General features: G+C 50.6%; 1 protein-coding gene across 1 annotated transcript in view; it reads right to left on the bottom strand.

Annotated features, from left to right (window-relative positions):
- Window positions 1-3,306, bottom strand: part of LOC144703451 (thiohydroximate-O-sulfate sulfur/sulfate-lyase (nitrile-forming) NSP5-like) — a 3,865-nt gene extending 559 nt beyond the window's left edge. Inside the window, exons 1-2 of the mRNA XM_078575614.1 lie at window positions 3,161-3,306; window positions 1-480 (exon numbers count right to left, since the gene is read on the bottom strand). The exon at window positions 1-480 is cut by the window's left edge and continues 559 nt beyond it. Of these exons, the coding sequence (XP_078431740.1) occupies window positions 1-480; window positions 3,161-3,190 (510 nt within the window). The 5' untranslated portion in view covers window positions 3,191-3,306. The remainder of the gene's footprint in view (window positions 481-3,160) is intronic.
- Window positions 3,307-16,962: the final 13,656 nt, after the last annotated feature.

The following is a 16,962-nucleotide window of genomic DNA, read 5'->3' as shown; positions in this document are numbered from 1 at the left end:
GCTCAGCCCCGGCTTAGGAAGCTCGTCCCACTTCCTCTCCACCACGTCGTAGGCCCAGAAGTCCTTCAACGTTCCGAAGGCCCCGCAGCCGCCGAAGACGTACACGCGCCGGTCATCCGCCGCCATGGAGTGGTAGCTCCGGTGATACGGACCGGCGTCGCCGGTGGAGAGCAGAGCCCATTCGCTCGTCTCCGTGTCGAACGCGTAGAGATCGTTGAGATCCACCTCTTCGTTCTCTCGGCCGCCGAAAACGTAAATGGTAGCTCCGATGGCTGCCATGGTGACGCCGGCTCTCGGCGGAGGTACGTCGCCGAAGACGTCTGGCACGGACCAGGTGAGAGCTTCGAGGTCGAAGACGTGGATCTTGTTGTCTACGGGTTCGAAAGGGATGAGTTCTCCTCCGAAGGCGTAGGCTTTGTTGCCGAGGACGGTGATGGCGTGGGAGCTTCTCGCGCCTGGCCCGGATCCTCTTTGCTCCAGCTGCATGTTAGGATGAAAGTGGGATTAGTCTTGCCATGCAAATACGTGCTGTGGGCATGGTTATTTTCACCTGATCGATCATGGAATATGGAAAATTTCCAATCTTTCGATGTTTTTCAAAAACCCCATTATCTATATGAGCATATCTCTCTATCTGTTCATCTATCTCTCTACATCTACATCTATCTATCGATTTATCTATCTATCTGTCCATCTATCTCTCTACATCTATAACTATCTATCGATTTATCAATCTATCTCTCTACATCTACATCTATCTATCGATTTATCAATCTATCTCTCTACATCTACATCTGTCTATCGATTTATCAATCTCTCTCTACATCTACATCTATCTATCGATTTATCAATCTCTCTCTACATCTACATCTATCTATCGATTTATCAATCTCTCTCTACATCTACATCTATCTATCGATTTATCTATCTATCTGTCCATCTATCTATCTATCTCTCTATATCTATCTATCAATCTATCTATCTATCTCTCTACATCTATATCTATATCTATCTATCTCTCTACATCTATATCTATATCTATATCTATCTATCTCTCTCTACATCTATATCTATATCTATCTATCTCTCTATATCTATCTATCAATCTATCTATCTATCTCTCTACATCTATATCTATATCTATCTATCTCTCTACATCTATATCTATATCTATATCTATCTATCTCTCTCTCTACATCTATATCTATATCTATCTATCTCTCTACATCTATATCTATATCTATATATATCTATATCTCTCTCTACATCTTTATCTATATCTATCCATCTATCTCTCTACATCTATATCTATATATATATCTATCTCTCTACATCTATATCTATATCTATATCTATCTATCTCTCTACATCTATATCTATATCTATATCTATCTCTCTCTCTCTCTACACTATATCTATATCTATCCATCTATCTCTCTACATCTATATCTATATATATATATCTATCTCTCTACATCTATATCTATATCTATATCTATCTATATCTCTCTCTACATCTATATCTATATCTATCCATCTATCTCTCTACATCTATATCTATATATATATATATATATATCTATCTCTCTACATCTATATCTATATATATATCTATCTCTCTACATCTATATCTATATCTATATCTATCTATATCTCTCTCTATATCTATCCATCTATCTCTCTACATCTATATCTATATCTATATCTATCTATCTCTCTCTCTACATCTATATCTATATCTATCCATCTATCTCTCTATATCTATCTGTTTCCTCGATCTATACATAAACATCGATGAATCACTACCTCTCTAAAACGTTTTATTCTCATTATTCTCCTACCCAACTCTACAGTTTACCGCCAACTTCATGGATTTTGCATCTTATCTTACTGATCTTCTACTTCTTTCTCTCTTTCTTTCTTTGGAAACCTCAGGCATCAGTAAGTTGCCTTAGTTCGGCTTCACAACACCTTGGGTCCAATATCTTTGGTACCCTCTTCTTGACATCATCCTTCTTCGCTTCTCCGTCTCTTCACTTACTTCTCCGTTGGCTACACTCCTCCGTCTCATTCAGAGCGCCTCCATCCTCTCTCTTACTCTGAGGACTTTCTCTTCCCCTTTCGCATCTTCACCTTCTCACTTCTCTCTCTTCGTTTCACACCTTATCTTCCCCATTCTTCCAATTTACTCCCGTCTGCCTTCTCTCTCCTCCTATTACGTCTTTCTCTTCTATCTTCTTCGCATCTAAACGCGTCCGACTTCTCTCCCTTCCCCCTTCTTCGCGTCTACTCCCTTCTCTCTCTTCCCCTTCTACGCATGGACGCATTTCTGACTTCTCTCTCTTCGTCTTGGACATTTCTCTTCGTCTTCTTCGCATCAAGTTCCTTCTCTCTCTCTCTCTCTCTCACTCACTCACTCACTCTCTCTCTCTCCCTCTCTCTCTCTCTCTCTCTCTCTCTCTCTCTCTTCTGCATCCCCTTTTTTCCACGCTCTCCGTTATCTTCTCAATCGGCGCGAACTCAATCATCTCTACATGCATGCAGATCAACTATATCTTCATCCAGACCGGATAATTGAACAAAGACTTAACGGAAATTAAAGGACAATTTCTCAACTGATTTCTTCGTTGGATCAAGGGTCTTCTTCCAATTATACAGATTTCTCCCTTGGAGATCAGGTTAAAAAACAAATGAACAAATATTTTCACAACTAATAGCTTCGTAAGATCAAAAAGTCTGATTAAACAATAAGGGCATCGTAGAACATTAAGCTTCGAGTAGAATCCAGACCGAATAATGAAGAAACATTTGACGCAGTTAAAAAAACTTCAATTTTTCTGAATTCTCCCCTTGGGATTAATTTTGAACCAGAAAGAGATCAAAAAAAGAATTTTCTCTCACGGGTAACAGAGACCGGATAACGAGCAAAGATTTGACGGGATTTTTAGAAAATTTCCGACAGATCACTTGGAAACATAAAATATCTTCGCCCTATGATACGGAAGTCTCCAATCGAGATCAGGTTTAAACGTTAAAGTAACCGGAAAGAGGATTCCGCTGAGAAAAGGGATTTAGATCCTTCGAATAACAGGAATGAAACAAGAATTAAAGGGAATTAAAGAATTAAAGGCCATTCTTTCGAAGAGAAGAGGAAACCCACCTTGAGCCACTTCCCACTGATATCCGCCATCTCTCTCTCTCTCTCTCTCTCTCTCTCTCTCTCTCTCTCTCTCTCTCTCTTCTCGACCTTCGCGATGGTTCAATCATGCCTCGATTAGGGTCTGCTCGAAGTTATTCTGACCGAAGTTCGGTCAGACCGGACCGACCGTCGGTCCTCCTTTTTAGGCTGGACCGAAAACCAGAAGATAAAACTATAATATTATTGCATTTTATAAAGTTATATTTTATAAACCCTCTACCTCTCTCGCTCTCTCTCTCTTGCTCGATCTCTACCATCCTTTCACGCTCATTCTCTCTGGCTCTTTCATGCTCGCGCTAGCTCTTTATCGCCTCTCTCGCTTCTCGTTTCTCTTTCTCACTCGCTCTTCTCTCCTCTTGCTTTCTCGCTCTCTTTCTCTTTCACTCCCTTGCTCCTGTTAAGGACGACGACACACTCACCAGACAGCTGGAGCAGACGACGCCAGCGGAAGCTTCTGGAAAGGCTCAGGTGAAGTCGCCACGGTCTACCACCGCCACCTCGAGCCATGCACACCGCCAGAAGATCTCTCAAGATCACGGCGACGCGTCGTGGACGCCGCCAACGAGTTAAATATCGTTAATAAAGGAAACACCCAACGTTCATCTGGAGAGTCTATAAAAGACTCCCGCTGTATCTTGAACACACAAGCCATTTGGCTCACTCTCTTCTATTTCATGCTGTTCTAGTTTCCCATCCATCTTCGTCTACTTCCCTCTTCCTCATTCGGTCAGAGACACCGAATTCTATCATGGTATCAGAGCCGAAGACGGAGTTCCTCTCCGATGTAAGTCCACGGAAAGAAGAAAGCTCGTCAGAAACATCTGAAAGCTCGCCAACGACGCCAGAACGAATCCTCCGTCACAAATGTCCAGCAAGGATTTCGGGAGCCTTGGTGCCAACCATGACCAACATGGTATTATGACCAACATGTGTTAGCTTTTCTACTGCTGCCCATGACAGAAGCCGTCATAGGATGTGTAACAGAAGCTTCAACAGCAAAGGTCGCGTGGGACACGCCCGCCAAAGACTTCGCGTCATCGGCGGAAGCATGAGTGCAAGAGTTACTCGGCAAACTCCATACTCAGACCAAGGGCAGTCTGAGTCTAGAAGATTACATCTCACAGTTCTGGTTGCTTGGCAGCGCATTGTCCGCCGCAGGCGAAAGAGTGGACCAGCGGACCATGGTCCGAGCCCTACTCCGAGGGCTAGGTACACAATACGCCCCTGTCATCTGATGGCGCAGCACCGCCGGACACCATCAAGTCGTCACGCGAGGAGCCACCGTCGTCACCGAGCCCGCCACTGACACGTGTCCAGCCGACACGCCAAGCCGCAGCAGCGACGCGCGACCCGAATTCAGATATTCGGCATGATGACGCGCCGCCGCCACCTTCGGATCGCTTACTGTTCTCGCCATCGTTTTTATCTTTTCATCTTTTTATTTTGTCTTTGTAAGGAGGGGAAGAACCCATATGAGGATTCCTTCCCCTCCCAGCACCTAGTGGGCCTTAACAGGCCTATATTTCCTTTTCTTTATTTTCATTTTGTTTTGTTAAAGGGGGCCCATATCATCCTTCCTATATAAGGAGGAGGGGCGCCCCCCCAAAGGACCACTCTTGAATTTTTTATTAAAGTTATAACGTGGAATTTGAAGAGTCACGATCGTGCGAGAAGGAAGAAGAAGAAAGAAGAAGAAGAAGAAGAAAGAAGAAGAAGAAGGAAGAGGAGAGGGAGGAAGAGGTCAGGCCGCACCGCCGCCCCGTTCCCCTCTCGCCGACGCCCTCCGCCCCACGCTGTCGCCCTCCGCCCCACGCCGTCGCCCTCCACCCCACGCCGTCGCCCTCCGCCCTCCGCCCCACGCCGTCGCCCTCCGCCCCACGCCGTCGCCTTCGCCCACACGCCGCCACGTTCTCGTCTCGCCGTCGCCCTCCGCCCCACACCGTCGTCCTCCGCCCTATGCCGTCGCCTTCGCCCACACGCCGCCATGTTCTCGTCTCGCCGTCGTCCTCCGCCCCACGCCGTCGCCTCCGCCAACACACCGCCGTTATCCGCCAGCAGCGCCGCTTCTGGGCGTTCTGACGCCGCCGCCGTCTATTATTGTGACTCCACCACCATCAGCCACCGTCCCGCGCTGAACGACCGTCCGACCGCCGATGCCTGCAGCGCCGACCGACGCCCACCGTTCCCGCCTCTGTCACCGGAGTTCGGTACCGCCCGAGTGGTCCTGCAGCCGTCCACGGGTTCTGCTGCCATTTCCCGACGTTCCGCACGACTTGCTGCGCCGCCGACCGGTCAGCTGCCCGGCCGTCTTGCCAGTCAACACGCCCCTCCACCTGATTTGTCGCGGACTGCTTGACTCCGCCGCGACGAGTCATTGCCGACCAACCCTCGCGCTCGCGGTGAGGTTGCTGCGGACGCCTGCCCACCCCGGCTGGGGACACCCCATTTGTTGTCTGCTGCTGGATTGCCCGCTCACCGTCCCGGACTCGACCGTGCATCGCCGCCTCGTGCCTCGCCCAAGTCGTGACGATTAGCTACTCCTCCACCCCACCCTCCGCATTCGCATCGGTCAAGCATCGACGCCCACAGTTAGCTGCCTCTTCCGGGTCTCCTTGCTATGAGATAGCGTCGCCAGCGCGACGAAGGTATCCCCCTGCTTTTGTTCTTACGTCTCTTACTTTCTTCAGTGCACTTTCGCTTGCCTCCGCGCTCGGGTTAGATATAGGTGAGCGAGACAGGTTGAGAAAATGACAAATATTATACGAGAGTCTTACCTGCCCGGTACGAGTCGGGTTCACTCGACGCGTGTGAGCATTTCAGCGAGGTCTCCCCGTTCGGTGATGCACTCGCCCTCGACCCTCTCGGGCGAGGCTCGGGAGGTCGGTCTGACCTCACTCATAGCGATCCCGTCAATCTCTGGAACGTCACCCACCGCTCGTCGGCGCACGCATGTACGACAATAGTACTCTCACGCATCATCGTCATCTTATTTACCTGTTCATTAGCCTTCTCGGACGACGCAGCCCCTCGTCGTCCGATTGAGATCCTGATTCGATACCGAGCCGTTACCCTCAGTGTTGACTGGACGACGCCTTGACAACGTCTGGCATCAAATTGGTATCAGAGCCCGGCTGTGGTCGCCCACAGCATGTCTCCGACTCCGCATCGCATATAGCTGCATCCGCATTCATCGTCTTTTCGAACATTCATATAGGATTCCCAAGAATGGCCGTAGAGACGCAATCCACACGGATGGCACAACGTGGACGTTCTACCTCCCCGTGACGAATTGAACCGTTGCAAGACGAAAGAGGCAATGAGATTGCCCTCTCGAAACCTCAACCGGCGACCCCGATAGCCGACCCCGTCCTACCACAGGTCGAGGCTACGCAGACCCCACCCGATGACACGGGTGCTCCTGGCACATCGGGCCCACCGGACTTCTCCGGTGAGCCACGCGAGCCGCAACATTGTCCACGCGGCTCGCCATGATTCCTCGACGACGCCTCGCTGAGTGATTACGAGGATAGGGCTATCGTAGGTCAGCGTCCACACGGGAAATCTCCTGTTGTCGAGCACACCCCCAGTGCGACCCCCACACGGGGTCAAGGACGAGGATGAGGAGGCGCCTCTCGCCAGTACCCACCAAGAGAAGAACTTTCGGACGACCAAGGAGCTTACTTCCGCGCCATGGCTGCTAGGATGGAACGCATGGAGCGCATGTTCGCTGACCAACGGGCGTTAGAGCACGGAGTTTAGGTGGGACCGGCCGCCTGAGGGTGACCTCGCCACGCACCAGGGGTTGGCCGACAGGGACCCCATGGCTGACCTATCCAGGACCTCGATGCTGATTATGAGGTTTTCGATCACCGATCGGACGGCGCCCCTCCACAGGGACGCCTAGTTAGGGAACCGGCACGCGAGCCCCAGGATATCCACGCTTGGGATATGCGCCACCCGCGGGACGACTTTGCCCGCGGGTACGACACGGACCAACCGGTCCGCCCTGATCCATACACTCGTCAGTATGAGCGAGACGTGGGCCATGACTATCCGGCCCGACGATACGACCCCATCCAGCCCCGAGATCCGCGGATGGTTGACCCACCGGCGCGCCGTGATGACTATTTTTGGCCGCCTCTGCCACAATACTATGGGGTTGACGACATCCCCCTACTACCAAATCGCCCGATGCCCTTGGACCGCGCCCCTCGGGATGGTCATCCCCACTGATAAGGCAAAAATAGGGGTAAAAACTATGCAATTTTTAGCCCTTGTCGTTGTGGATTTTGGCTTATGCAATAAAATTTATAAGAACTCCACTTAAGACGTATAGTGATAAGTACGAGTGTCGTCCAAGGGAAGCTAGTAAGGAATTCGATTTGGTGATTGTATTGGTCGTTTCACTCTGATTAAACTGAATTTGATCTTCAATGAGGATCAAGTCACCCTAATTAGATGAGAATTTAGAAAGGGGGGTAGAAGAGTTGAGATGAATAGAAGAAATATGGAGCTCTAAATTGGCTTATTTGATCCTAATAAAAGGATCCAAGAGGTCAATTAGAGAGGTTAAAAGGGAATTTTTAATTTGAGTTTGGTTTGGTTTTGCAACTTTGATAATTCAGAACTGAAATGGGGGTAATTTAATCTCCTAAGAATTAAAACTAATTTTTTTAGAGTTTTTCTTTGGAATGCAGTTGAATGCTTAGTTGAATCCCTCAAATTCTCCTCTCAATCCTTATCAGGGCTTGTACATGCCGCTCAAGCCAAGCGATTTAGAATTTCAGATCAAAACCAAGAAGAAGAAACAAGAAATTGAACTAATCTCATTCAAAATGCACAAATCCAAATACAATCAAGGAAAAAGTACCAGATAACTTGATCCAGGGTGGGACTCCTCTCTGTCTTGCAGCTGTGATAGAGAACCATCAAGAATGAGCTCCCCCTCTCGAAATATAGCTTTTATACTTAGGTTATATGGTAAAAATCACCATTTTACCCCCGTTTAGTACTTAATATTTATCTATCAATGTAGGCTACATCTGAATGATCCAACATACAGATAGAAAGAGGGGATCAAGACGAACAAATCCATTTAAAAATCATCTCAATCGGACTTCAGGATCAAAAGTTATTGATAAATCAATTTTAAACCAATTTAATCCATTGGATTTAAAATTGATTTATTTATTAATTTCGTTTTTAAACACGCAATGACGTGTCGCTCTCTCATTGGCTGGCGCATTCTGAATCCTCCTTTTTGCATAAAAGTCCTTAAAAAGCCTGGAACTGCTTTTGGACGCCGCCCAAAAGTAATTGCGTATATGCGCCTGCCGCACTCTCTCTCCTCCGATTTCTCCTAAAAACATTAAAAATATATATTAAAATTCCAATAAAACCCTGTAAAATTTTAAATTGGATCTTTATGCCTGCAGTGGCGACCGAGAGCTGTTTTCAGGGTCTTTTTGCAACGAAAGTTCGCAAAAAGGCCCTTGAAAGTTCGAAAATAATAAAAATACTTCTTTTTCTATTATAAATATACTTTTTTCCTTGAAATAAATACATTTCCTCTTCAAATAAATCTCAGAAAAATCCTAAAAATTAGTAAAAAATTCTAGAAAATTCACTGATTCATTCCCACGCTGATAAATGTCGAAATAAAATATTAAATATGCCATTTTCATTCAAAAATAATTATTTCGAGCTTCAATAAATCCTTTAAAATTCATAGAATTAACAGAAAATTAGGGAAAAATCAGAAATCACTAGAAAACACTATTTTCATGTAAATATATGATAAAAACCCCATTTTAAGCTCTTTAAATGCATAGAAATTAGGGTGTTATCACCCACCTTTGGGACGACCGCGGCCACGAGCCGTTCCCGCCCCGTCGCCACTTGGATCAGTGACGAGGAGACTACCCCGTGCCCGAACGGCACTATGACGACGATGAACGTCATCACGAAGAGTACCATGCACGCATCCAGAGAAGCGTGCGCACCGACGTTGCCATCTTTGAGGGCTCTCGGAAGCCCAAAGCGTTCATCGACTGGGAGTCGAACATGAACTCGTACTTCAGGTGGTATCGTATGGACGATGACCTATGTGTCGAGTACGCGGAGACACGACTTGGCGGACAGGCCAAGATCTTTTGGGAAAACGAGCGAGTCGCCACCGAGCGACGAGGACGACCCATTACGTCCTGGGTGGACAAGGCGCAGAAGCTAAGGAGCAAGTACGTTCCTCGGCAGTACCAGATGTCACTCTTCCTCTCGTGGCTCGACCTCAAACAAGGTCGACTCCAGGTGACGGAGTACATCGAGGCTTTCGAGGAATGTTGGATGCGCTGCCGCTTTGTGGAGGACCCACGAGTTATCATTGGACTCTTCGCCCACGGCCTCTGGCCAGCCTTGCGCAGCAAGGTCCTCGAGTGCCAACTGGCCGAGGTTGACGAAGCCTATCATCTAGTGGAGCACATGGATCCACCCGCCGAAGACACCCCGGCACCTAGCGCGAACACCGCGCCTTGGACTCCACCCGTCCGGCTCCTTCCCGTTCATATTGCACCACCCGCGACCACACGGGTCACGCCGACCACCGGGGGACAAGGGACCCCCTGATGACTCTAAAATATGTCATCAAATAATCAAGTTCTCAAGTTTAAATTCATTACAATTATCTTGTGAATTCATGCTAAGTTCATGCATATGTATTGTTTTATGAAATCACTAACCCCACTTGATTCTTTGAATCAAGTGGAATATATTTAACATTTTATGGCTAGTGAACATTCAGAAACAGGTTAAGAAGATCAAGGAAGAGAGGAGAATCAACAGAAGTGGGCAAAAATTTGAAGTGGCAAAAATTACGAAAATGCCCCTGGGCATGACTTAAGAGAAAACCTATAAATACTCTCTTGAGAGAGGAGTTTAGGTGTTCAGAATTTTCTCTAAGGAAACTACGGCTTGGAGAAGAGGATTTCTACACCCTCCCGGAGCTGATGAGCTTTTGGAGTTGGAGAGGAAGAACAGACTGAAGATAGCTTGGATTGAAGAACCACGCCTCGCCGCAAGGACGTGACACCCGACGTGGGGAAATCTCAAGCTTCAGCCCTGTAATCCCTCTCTTCTCAGACAATTTTGGTTGGGTTGGAAGAGTCACAAAATCTTCCAATGTTTTCCAACTGAGGATTGTTTCGTTTTAGATTTGATTTCAGTTGAACTTTGTTTCTTTCTTGTTCTGATCATCCTCCCCAAACCTCCCCAAAATCCCTTTGATATAGCAGAACCATCACGCGGCAGCAGCACCGCCTGGCCACCGCAACGCCGCAAGACGCAGCAGCGCCAAGCGCAGCAGCGCCGCGCAGCAAGCCACGCGACGCCAAGACGCAGCGCCGCTGCACGCAGCAACGCGCCAACAGCAACGCCGCCGCAGCACGCACAGAAGAGCGCCGCAGCGCCGCAGCCACGCCGCGACGCCACAGCGCTGCAGACGCAAACACCTTGCGCGTAGGTACCCTGCACGCAAGGTGTTTGATCCTTTGCCCCCAAGGGCAAAGGTGCTGTCTATAGAGAACTCCTCTGTAGACAGCCTCTATTAAGTTAAATCTTTAACTTAATCAGAGCAATAGCAGTTAAATCTTTCGACTAAACTGGGAATTAAAGAGGAATTCTGTGATTTTCCTGAGGATCATTTAACAGAGTTTAATATTTATTTTAAATTGATAAGTGACATATCTATTGAATAAAGAAGGAAATTTCTGCTGTTTTCTCCTGCTCCCTGTGGATCGACCCTCACTCGCCTTACGCCGTGAGGTTTATAAATTTGTTGCATAAGCTCTGAACCTCACACGTCTGAACTGCTAAATAACCAGTAAAAAACACATAAAATAGGAGCTTATCACCCCCCCCCTTCACTTCAGTGGGGTCCACCCCACAAGCTCGGGCCGTCGCCAGCGATTTACCGGCCCGGAGCGCTGACACCACTCAGGCACACATCACATGCTACAAGTGCCAGGGACGAGGACACTGGGCCAACCTATGCCCCTCAGCACTTTTGATCGACACCGCTGATGCCGAGCAAGATCATATCGATGGAGCGGACATACCGTAGGAGGACCACTACCACGGAGACGAGGAGTACGCCCTCGAGTATGAGGAGCCTGATGGTCAGATCGGATATATACAGATCATCAAGGAACGAGGGACCGCCCCATGGCAGGCCGTGCGTCCACCCGGCCGTTGGCCAACATCGTCGTCGACACGCAGGGCACTAGTAGAGCTCGACCATCTCCGCGGGTTACCACTCCCGCTAGGACTCCCCCAACTGCACCCCAGCCGACGCCGTTCCTTGATGCGGCCCTCCGTACCTTGATCTTCTACATGGACGTCAAGATCAATGGCAAGGCGTGCAAGGTGATCGTGGACAGTGGCAGTTGCATCAACGCTATTTCCGACATGATGGTCACCGGATTAGGGTTGGCAGTGATAGAGCACCCCACTCCGTATGACGTCTCATGGATCGATGCTTCTTCACTATCTGGGAAGCGTCAGTGCCGCGTCCCGCTAAAGGTGAGCACCTATGCCGAGGACGTCCTCTGCAATGTACTACCCATGAAGGTGGGTAGCATCATCCTAGGCCGCCCGTGGTTGTATGATCACGACGTCACCTTGGTCGGATGTGCGAAGACCTGTTCGTTCATGTATCAAGGACGATCGGTTACATGGCACCCTTATGTCATGAGGCCGGCGAACAAGTCGGCCGCGACCAAACCCGTAGGGTTGATGGTCGATAGAGGACCCTTATTCGCCCGTGATCTGGGCCGCGAGGGTGATGACACGCCCTTGTGTCTCGCTATCACCCTCGACATCCCCGCCCACACCCCAATTGCCCCTCGTTCGCCCGAGGTAGAGGCTCTCATATCGGAGTTTAGAGACGTCTTCCCGGATGAGCTACCAAGTGAATTTCCCCCGATTCGGAACATACAGCACGCAATCGACTTGGTACCCGGTGCATCGCTACCGAACCTGCCACATTATCGCATGGAGCCGCCGAAGTACGAGGAACTACTACGGCAGGTCAGGGAGCTCTCGGAGAAGGGCCTTATCCAGGAGAGCCTGAGCCCCTGTGCGTACCAGCTCTCTTAGCGCCGAAGAAGGATGGCACATGGCGCATGTGCTGCGATAGTCGTGCCATCAACAAGATAACGGTCAAGTACCATTTTCCCATTCCCTGGGTCCAAGATTTATTCGACATGATGGCAGGATCTACTATCTTCTTCAAGATAGATCTGAGGAGCGGATACCATCAGGTTTGGATTCGTCCCGGTGACGAATGGAAGACCGCCTTTAAGATAAAGGACGGTTTATATGAATGGAGAGTCATGACATTTGGCCTCTCCAATGCGCCTAGTACTTTCCAGCGCCTCATGAACGAGGTAATGCGTGCGTTTATAGGGAAATTCGTAGTTGTCTACTTTGACGACATCCTCGTCTATAGTCGATCTAGAGACGATCACCTATACCACCTTCGGCAGGTTTGCACAGTCCTGCGGTGCGAGCAGCTCTACGCCCACCCGAAGAAGTGCAGCTTCCTCACCCCGGAGGTTGCCTTCCTCGGCTTCATTGTCTCAGCGCAGGGCGTTGTCGCCGACCCGAAGAAGATCCGGGCCATCATGTCGTGGCCGACACCGGCCAATATGCACGATGTTAGGAGTTTCATAGGTCTTGCGACCTTCTATAGGCGATTCATACAGAACTTTAGTTCCGTTACGGCACCCATCACCGACTGCCTCAAGGAGGAGTTGTTCGCTTGGACACCGGCAGTAGAACGAGCTTTCTTGCAGATTAAGGTAATGATGACCCAGGCGCCGGTACTACGCCTTCTCGACTTCGGGAAGGTATTCGAGGTCACATGCGATGCTTCGGGCATCAGAATCAGAGGCGTCCTCAGCCAGGAGGGTCGCCTAGTCGAGTTCTTCAGCGAGAAGCTGAACGACGCCAAGCTGCTATACTCCACATACGACAAGGAGTTCTACGCCGTCATACAGGCCTTACGGCATTGGCGGCACTACCTCCTATCTTCAGAGTTCGTGCTCTTTTCGGACCACGAGGCGCTCAAGTATCTGAATTCATAGCAGAAACTGATCGATCGACACGCCAGGTGGGTCGAGTACCTACAGGACTACACATCCATTACCAAGCACAATAAGCGCAAGGATAACGTCGTCACCGACGCCCTTAGCAAGAGAGCCCACATGCTAGACGTCATGAAGGTGACAGTCCTAGGGTTTGAGACCGTTTGAGAGGGGTACGACAACTGCCCAGACTTCAGCCCTATCATCATCGAGGTCCAACGAGGCCCGTCCCCGGACTATAAGGACTACGTCCTCACTGATGGATATCTGTTCTATAAGAACAGATTATGCATGGCCCGCACGTCATTGCGTGACTTTCTCACCTGGGAATGTCACACCGGAGGCCTTAGCGGTCATTTCGGCCGCGACAAGACCATCGCAGCCATAGAATACTAGTTCTACTGGCCTTCTTTGAAGCGCGATATCAGCAACATAGTTGCCCAGTGCCGTGTATGTGCCTTGGCCAAGCAGGTCAAGAAGAGCGCCAGATTGTATACCCCACTACCAACGCCCAAGCGTCCGTGGGATGACGTGAGTATGGACTTCCCTGGTGCGAGGCCCCACGACTCCATCATGGTAGTCGTGGATAGGTTTTCGAAGATGGCCCACTTCGTGCCTTGCGCGAAGACGTCAAACTCCGTGAAGGTCGCCCAACTCTTCTTTAGGGAGATTGTGCGCCTTCACGGCCTGCCATCCTCGATCGTGTCCGATCGCGATGTACGCTTCACAAGTTACTTTTGGAGGACCTTGTGGAGTCTCTTGGGCACGAAACTCAAATTCTTGACTGCCTACCATCCATAGACTGATGGTCAAACGGAGGTAGTCAATCGGAGTTTGGGCAACCTTCTCCGTTCCCTAGTTGGCAAACATCTCGCGTCGTGGGACCTCATCATACCACGCGCTGAGTTCGCATTGAACTCCTCGGTGAACCGTACCACCGGGTTAAGCCCATTCGAGATCGCCTACAGCCAAGCACCCCGTCGACCTTTAGACCTAGCTCCCATAGATCCGCATGTTAGGGTTTCTGAAGACGGTCTTGCATTTGCCCAGCATGTCTCTGCATTACATCATCGCATCCATGATAGGATCACGCAGCAGAACGCATTGTACAAGCAAGCCGCCGACTTGCATCGCCGACCCAGAGCATTTGACGTGGGAGACTTAGTGATGGTCAGACTCAGGCCGGAGAGGTACTCTCCCGGGACGGCTACGAAGTTGCATGCTCGTAGTGCCGGCACGTTCCCAATCCTCCGAAGAGTGGGCTACAACGCGTATGTCATCAAGATTCCCCCCACTTGGGGAATAGGCTCAACATTCAATGTGGCAGACCTAGCTCCGTATCGGGCCCCTTCTCACCCCCCAGACCGAGCCTCTCTAGACCCCTTCAGCGTGAGTGAGTTTGCCGCGACACTCCCCCGATTGTTTCACCCGATAGGCACGAGGCAATCAATTGTGTACTGCAGGAGGTAACTGACCATGCAGGCGAGGGGATATCGAGGAGTTTCCTAGTGTGGTGGGCGGGACGCACCTGCGCGGATGACACTTGGATTATGGAGCAGGAGCTCCAACGCCTTCGGCCAGATCTTCTTCAGCCGCTGCTATTCATCCACCTTGACTCGCCAGAGTCGAGTCCTTCCCACCCCAGGAGGGTTGATGGCGCAGCACCGCCGGACACCATTGAGTCGTCACGCGAGGAGCCACCGTCGTCACCGAGCCCGCCACCGACACGTGTCCAGCCGACACGCCAAGCCGTAACAGCGACGCGCGACCCCGAATTCAGATATTCGACATGACGACGCGCCGCCGCCACCTTCGGATCGCTTACCGTTCTCGCCATCGTTTTTATCTTTTCATCTTTTCATCTTTTCATCTTTTCATCTTTTCATCTTTTTATTTTGTCTATGTAAGGAGGGGAAGAACCCATATGAGGATTCCTCCCCCTCCCAGCACCTAGTGGGCCTTAACATGCCTATATTTCCTTTTCTTTATTTTCATTTTGTTTTGTTAAAGGGGCCCATATCATCCTTCCTATATAAGGAGGAGGGGCGCCCCCCCCCCAAAGGACCACTCTTGAATTTTTTATTAAAGTTATAATGTGGAATTTGAAGAGTCACGATCGTGAGAGAAGGAAGAAGAAGAAAGAAGAAGAAGGAAGAGGAGAGGGAGGAAGAGGTCAGGTCGCGCCGCCGCCCCATTCCCGTCTCACCGACGCCCTCCGCCCCACGCCGTCGCCCTCCGCCCCACGCCGTCACCCTCCGCCCCACGCCGTCGCCTTCGCCCACACGCCGCCACATTCTCGTCTCGTCGTCGCCCTCCACCCCACGCCGTCGCCTTCACCCACACGCCGCCACGTTCTCGTCTCGCCGTCGCCCTCCGCCCCACACCGTCGTCCTCCGCCCCACACCGTCGCCTCCGCCAACACACCGCCGTTATCCGCCAGCAGCGCCGCTTCTGGGCGTTCTGCCACCGCCGCCGTCTGTTACTACGACTCCACCGCCATTAGCCACCGTCCCGCGCTGAACGACCGCCCCGACAGCCAACGCATGCAGCGCCGATCGACGCCCACCATTCCCGCCTCTGTCACCGGAGTTCGGTGACGTCCGAGTGGTCCCGCAGCCGTCCACGGGTTCTGCTGCCATTTCCCGACGTTCCGCACGACTTGCTGCGCCGCCGACCGGTCAGCTGCCCGGCCGTCTTGCCAGTCAACACGCCCCTCCACCCGATTTGTCGCGGACTGCTTGACTCCCGCTCGCATGCGACGAGTCATTGCCGACCAACCCTCGCGGCTCGCGGGTGACGTTGCTGCGGACGCCTGCCCACCCCGGCTGGGGACACCCCATTTGTTGTCTGCTGCTGGATTGCCCGCTCGCCATCCCGGACTCGACCGTGCATCGCCGCCTCGTGCCTCGCCCAAGTCGCGACGATTAACTACTCCTCCACCCCACCCTCCGCATTCGCATCGGTCAAGCATCGACGCCCACAGTTAGCTGCCTCTTCCGGGTCTCCTTGCTACGAGATAGCGTCGCCAGCGCGACGAAGGTATCCCCCTGCTTCTGTTCTTACGTCTCTTACTTTCTTCAGTGCACTTTCGCTTGCCTCCTCCGCGCTCGGGTTAGATATAGGTGAGCGAGACAGGCTGAGAAAATGACGAATATTATACGAATATCATGAGGCGATGCTAAATTGTCACCAACTCAACAAGGAGCCAGCAGAGTTCCCGGCAACAGCCAACCTCACCCAAGCCAACTCCGGCAACGACAATGCGAACAAAGGTAAAAATAAATACTCAAATCATAACCGTGGTAACTCTGGCATGGGAAACAGATGCAATGCTGGACGGGGAAATGCCAACGGCGCCAACAAACCACCTCCAAGGTGTCAGATATGTTCGCGAAACGGCCACCAAGCCCTGGAATGCTACGAACGGTTCAACCGAATGTATATTCCACAAGACCCACGCGTCAATCAAGCACAGTCGCAGGACACACGCAGCACTTACAGTCGACCTCATACAACGTTCAAACACCCATTTCGTCAGCCACCTCAAGCACACAGCACGACATCATCGGTCGCGCCCTCGTCATACTGGTACCCGGATAGCGGAGCCACCCACCACGTCGCCACAGA

The sequence above is a fragment of the Wolffia australiana genome, chromosome 1 (genome assembly GCF_029677425.1).
Source record: "Wolffia australiana isolate 7733 chromosome 1, ASM2967742v1".
Classification (NCBI taxonomy): Eukaryota; Viridiplantae; Streptophyta; class Magnoliopsida; order Alismatales; family Araceae; genus Wolffia; species Wolffia australiana.
The sequence above is the reverse complement of the archived record's forward strand: the minus strand, read 5'-3'. Positions and strand labels throughout refer to the sequence as shown.